Source organism: Phyllostomus hastatus, unplaced genomic scaffold (assembly GCF_019186645.2).
Source record: "Phyllostomus hastatus isolate PE091 unplaced genomic scaffold, TTU_PhHast_1.1 phas_scaffold_345, whole genome shotgun sequence".
In the NCBI taxonomy this organism is placed as follows: domain Eukaryota; kingdom Metazoa; phylum Chordata; class Mammalia; order Chiroptera; family Phyllostomidae; genus Phyllostomus; species Phyllostomus hastatus.
In genome coordinates, this window is record NW_025334024.1 from 29,783,408 (window position 1) to 29,789,407 (window position 6,000).

Here is a 6,000-nt window from a genome sequence, read left to right on the forward strand (position 1 = left end):
CGTCACGACAGCGTCCCAGGGATTTCTGGTCTCCCGGTGCATGTAGAACGTGTGTCCACACTGCGCCGCGGTCTGCTCAGCGGGCAGCAGCACGGCGTCTCCAAAGACAATGCCCATCCACTTACTAGAAAATGTTTTCTATTTTTTCCCTAACAGATTCAGACACTGGGTCCTGGAGGCATCCGTCTCTCCGAGCGCCAGCTCTGTTCCCCTCGGGGGCCGTTTCTGAAGTCTCCGGACCACCGGGGGTGGGAGCGGGGGCTGCTCCACTGGCCTGGCCGACGGGGGCCATGCCCCTCCCAGGGCCGGAGGAAGGACAGGCCTGCCCACCCTCCTCGCCGGCCGCACACCTGCCACTCCTAGCAACCCCCTGACCGGCCGACGGAGAGGAGGGACAAGCGGAGTGGAAGCCACCAAGGGCTTTGAAAAAACTGTGCTATGAACTCTTTTTCAAAAGAGGGGCTGGAGCCAGGAGAGAAGAAACGGTGAAGGACAAAGGTTTTCCACGCTGGTCTTGCAGGAAGGGGGGGGGGGCAACGAACGGGAGGAGGGACGCCGCGCTGTGACTCAGGAACAGGCGCCTGGCCGTCACGTGACTGCGCCGGTAACCGGGGGCGCCGTCCCAGGCTCCTTCCCCCATCTCCGGGTCGGTGCGGGGGAGGCAGGAGGGCTCACCCAGGGTGTCGCCCTCCCAGGGCGCGACACCCCAAACCCTCTGCTGCCTTTCCGCAACCACCTGTGGCGGCGCCACCAGAGTGGGCTCCGTCTCAAGAAACCCATCTCTCTGCTCATCCGCCAGACGCACCCCCTCACCCACGCGAGTGAGCGCCGGCCCCACCCACGAGCGGAGTAGGCAGCCGCATCAGCCCCCGGGGGAGAGAGCCAGCCCGTCGTCCTCCGGAGCTTCGAAGCCAGGCACGGATGTCTCCCCAGCAGCGGAGTCCTCGCTGGCACACTCTTCCGACAGAAGGCTCTTTTCTCTGCGCCGAAGACCTGCTGCTTGCTGTGGCTACCTCCGTGCACCTCTCAGGCGGATCTTCCGGAGACCGTGCCGCCTCCCCTGGCACCTTCGTGGTGTGGAGATGCCCTCTGCCCTCTGCCCCCACGAGCCCCTCCGCCGCCGGCTGCGAGCCTTTCTCCCGCAGCCTCACAGAAGGGAGGAGCGTTAGGGCCTGGCTCTGGACGAGGCTGTGGACGGAGGGGAAGTGGTGGCCGGTCGGTCCTCTCCCAGACCACTGACACTGTCCCCATGGCCAGCGAGAAGGCTGTCTCCCTCTCCTGTCATCTGCATGCTCCCTGGGGCAGTCGGCACTTTCATTTCCTGCAGGAACACCTGCTTCAAGTTCACAGCTGACGGGCGCGCGGGGCTTCCAGCCCGTGCTGGCTTCCCACACGCTCCCTCCCCGAGCTTGACCCTCTCTAGCTTTTGAATTTAAGGGAGAGACGTGCGACTCCTTCCTCCACTCAAACACCTAGAGGCCATTGCAGAGTTACTCTAAGACCTAATTTCAAGACTGTTGAGTCTCAGGTAATACAGAGGCCTCGGAGAGGGAGCCAGACAGGCCACAGCCAGTCAGGACACAGCCGGCCACCGAGTTCCCACTTCCATGGGTGCAGTCCACGGCATCCCAAAACCATTGCAGTAGCAACAGCGAAGATCAGGGGTCACAGGTCACCAGGACATGTACGACAGTAACGAAAAGGGCCGAGACACTGCGAGAAGGAGCAGGCTGTGACAGAGGCAGGATGCGCGCTCGGGCGGTGGGGAGCGCGTGCGGAGACCCGCCCGATGCCGCAGGGCCGCCCCATGCCTGCGCCGCGTGCACGCGCAGGGTCTGCAGAGCGCGCGCAGCACACAGGCCTGTACATCAGAACAGGTGTTAAGTAAACAAAATGGTCAGTTAACACTTTCCCTCTAACTAGTAAGACTTGATACATAGTAGACCTTGTATCAAGTTAGTCACCTTTCTAAATAACACCTCCTTCACTAGGCGTGACCGAAAAGCAACACTTTGCTTTTGCCGCAGATCCGAGTTTGCGCGCCGCGCCGGCGCCGCCCTTCCCCCCCAGGCCGCAGCGGCTCTGCAGATCCGCACCGCAGCGCCGCCCTCTCTCAAGGTCCTAGGAATTTCTGGAAGCCCTAACTGGGCTCCACCTTCAGATGAATACACATTTAGGAAGCTCTAACTGGAGCTCATCATGACCCATTTGCTCACACAGAAGGCTAAAGTTTTAAACCTATGGTCAGTGTTTCTTACTATGGCCGCTGCCTCGGAACGCTAGCAGACACAACTGGCGTCAGGCACAGACCGTGCATCGAAGCACGATAAAACCGAACACCTGTGCTACACATACAACGCATTCGCTTGCCGTGAGACAAGTGCCAAGGAAACTAGTCCAGGGTCTCGGAGGTGAAGAAAGAGTCACACCATGCAGAGGGGCGGAGAAACCAGCCCCGACGAATGGGAGGGCGGAGGGAGACGGGACGACGTGACCTCCATACAGGCAGTGCGAACTCTACCGTAGTCACTAAAAAAGCAATGGGTCCCTCCGGAGCCACTAAAAATACAGCCCCGTTAAGCAGAGTGGCCTGCGGTGGGACGGGCGCCGGGTCCCAAGTCCCAGCCTGCAGGGATGACCCACAGCTCTTCCCGGGAAGAGCCCGGCGTCGAGCATGGCTTGCGCGCGGCAGGCGGGGCAGGGCTGCGGGTCCGGCCCGCAGGGGAGCTGGTTCCGGAAGTCAACATCTGGCCGGCTCTTCCGCGTGGCAGGGAGCCCAGGGGGCAGACTGACTTCGGCTGCTCCTTGAAGACTCCCTCAGTCTTGCCCCTGGATGGGGTAAAGGAGCAGGCAGGAGCAGAGCCAGCCCGGCCTTGTCCCCGGAGACCGCCGTCTGGAAGAGCAGGTAACCCACGAGGGAGGAGTGCATAGCAAAACAGAAAAATGTTATGAATGACTCGATGTTTGTGCTGGTAAACGTTTTTTTTTTTTTTAATTTTTTTTTTAAGTAAAGGGTGTTCCAAGATCATGTTAGAGAAAAAAAGGCAGTGGAAGCCAATACTGAGAATGCAGTGTGATCTTTCTGCACAGACTTTCCAGGCAGCAAACAGCGTTTCCAGGAAAGCTGGGTGGTCGGGTGGGTCCTTCTAATGCTGGAATTCGATGGAAAATTTTCTGACTTAAATGATTAAATTTTAACATCGCTATTCACACGAAACAAAGGCAGCAATGTGGGCATCAAGGGCCAGAGGTCGCCCCACCTGAATCTCAGCACACGCTTCCGTGCAGGAGGGTGTAGGGTTCAGTTACTGGTCTTCTCACAGGGACTTCCATCAAAGGAATTTAAAAACCCTCCCATATCTGGCCAGGATAATACCGACACACAGTCCCTCCAGCCTAAGCGAGGGCCACATCCGCCTCTGAGACTCACCGCGTGCCCACGGGGAATCACCGTGCGTGCGCGCGCACAGGAGGAAGACAAGGAGACATCGAACCGAGGCCACTCTGACTCGACAGGCGCCTAAGTGCCTGGGCACGGGAAGCAGGAACTCTGGGAGGGGTCAACGGAGCCTTCGGGGGTCGGGTCAGGGGTCGGCTCAGGCGTAGGGAAACCAGCAACCGGTGCAATTCACCAGAGTTCGCTGCGACCTGGAAAGTGGCCAGCCCCACCCCAGCAATCCCCCACCACCGGTCAGGCCGGAGCCAAAACCTTGGGAAAAGCAAAGCTTTCCCAACACGGGCTGATAATGGGCTGTTAGGTCTTTCAGGGTTTGTTTTGCTCAGTTTTGCTTTGGGGGGAGGGGAGAGGCACCAGTCTCCTTCGGACATTTGAAGAAAGCTACAGACTTGCTTTTTAAAAAATGTGTACAGTCACAAGGTTTTGGATAAAATTAGGCTATCTTAACCCTCTCGAAACCCAGGGAGCCAGGAGGCCAGACCTTCACTCAAGGGTACCCGCAGGCGAACAAGGGGCTCCAAGGGGGAGACCCCTCAGGAGGAGCTAGGGATGGGAGGCAGGTCTGAGGGGCCAGCATTCGCCCACAGCGAGCCCAGCACCGTGCGACAGAAACGCAATGGGAGTCACACATGCAAATTTTCGTGCTTGCGTGATAAGGGGAAAGACACAGGCAAAAATGCTAATGTTTTGTTTAAGTGCAAAGAGCCAAAATCTTACCATTCCAGGGCCTAATCTACAGAAAATGTAGTCCTTTCATAATCAACGTGTTTCAGATGAAGTTTCCAAAAGGGTGAGGGGTTTGTCTGGGACCGAGGACTCTCTCACTGCAAAAACCAGGAGGGGCCTCAGCAAACCAGGACAACAGGCCACCCCAGCGTCCCAGGGTGCACCAGTGGCCAGTGCTCACAGTCTAGACAGGCAACTCCCCACCGAGCAGCGCCAAGCAGAGGACACATTATTTCACTTGATCTTCCCCGCACACCCAAGAGACAGACTATTTGCGTCCACATACGAGACGAAGAAAGGAAGAAAGAGACAGGCACAGGCTGTCCCCCAGTCAAAGTCACACGACTACGGCCACGGCGCAGGGCGCTCTCTCGGTGAACACGCGGGGCCTGAGAAATGCTCAGAGACAAGGAGCTGAGACGAGGAGCAAGCGGCAGAAGCGGAGTCAAGGGCACCTGTGGGCAGGAAAGGCCCGCTCAGAAGGAAAGCAGGGAGGGGAAGAGAGAAGGGGCAGGCGAGGGAGTGCGGAAAAGAGGCAGCGCGAGTTAACGGCAGGGGTGATGCGGTTCAGGTGGGATAGAAAAAAAGGAAAACGTGCGGAGTAACAAGTGTCACAGTCGAGAGGTCCAAAGTGACAGGGAGGAAGGGAAGGCAGAGAAGGGAGCAGCCTGGAAAGTTAAGACCTGGGGGTGGGGGGTGGCGGTTCGGGAAAGGGGATTCTGATTTGCTCGCAGTGACAGTTCACTGTAGCGTCGCACTGCCTCCTGAGCTCTCTCACTGAGCGGTCGCGAGCGGACACTTGTCACCCCTACTTCACCTGTTAGGGGGCAGCACCCAGCCGCGAAGGCCGCCCCTCCCCCCTCCGGAGCCGCGCCGGCCGGGGCCGGGGCCGGGGTCGGGGCGCCACCGCGGGGCCGCGCGCGCCCACCTGTGCAGCGGCGGCAGGTCCTGCGCGTCGCTAGCCGGGTCGGGCGTGTTGGGGATGACGCCCAGGATGGTGCTCTGCAGCGACGTGCCCTTGAGCAGGCGGCTGCGCACCAGCTGCAGGTTGCGGGCCGTGTCCACGCTGGTGCGTATGGTGGAGCCAGGCAGCAGCACCCCCTCGTGGGTGAGCAGCAGCGGCAGGCGGCTGGGGATCTGGATGGGGCTCACCGACGACATGGCGCCGGCCGTTCGGGCCCGGGGACCTCGCACGGCGCAGCACTCGCAGCTCCGCGCCGCCAACTCCGGAGCTCCCGGCCGCTGGCGCGCCCGCACTTCCGGCCCCAGGGTACGGCCCGCCCCGAGGCTCAGACGCCGCCGCTCCGCGCTCGCCGCCGCTCTTGGGGCCGCACCGCCAGGCGCGCGCGTCGTAATTACGCGAAAAGAGGCGCACACCCCCACCCCACCCGCCCCGTGCGACTCACCCCTCCCCGCCTGCCCACCGGCGTCTGCTGTCCGCTTTCTCGTGGGACTGGGACGATCGAGTGCAAATTCTAGCTACTTGAGATGTTTTAAAATGGTAATGGGAAAACATATAATAAAAATTTTAAAAAAGGAAATGTTTTTAACTTTTGTTTAGAGTTGAGTTGAGATGGGCAAGAGCGTTGCAGAAATCTAATAACAAGGTCCCATCACGCACCTTCCGTTCAACTTCCCCTGCAATCATCTCACAAAGTCAAGGTTTCACGAGAACAACCAGGACCTCAGCGGCACTGTTGTCCAAGCTGCTGACATTACTTAACTGTTGCTGGTTTTCTGGCTACTGTCCTTTTTTTCTGGCTGAGGACCCCACATTTCATTTAGTTGTGAGGTTTCCGCAATTAGTTTTTTTTTTT

At 59.2% G+C, this 6,000-nt stretch overlaps 1 protein-coding gene across 1 annotated transcript in view; it reads right to left on the minus strand.

Annotated features, from left to right (window-relative positions):
• Positions 1–5,473, minus strand: part of LONP2 (lon peptidase 2, peroxisomal) — a 31,519-nt gene extending 26,046 nt beyond the window's left edge. Inside the window, exon 1 of the mRNA XM_045818591.1 lies at positions 5,112–5,473. Within this exon, the coding sequence (XP_045674547.1) occupies positions 5,112–5,344 (233 nt within the window). The 5' untranslated portion in view covers positions 5,345–5,473. The remainder of the gene's footprint in view (positions 1–5,111) is intronic.
• Positions 5,474–6,000: the final 527 nt, after the last annotated feature.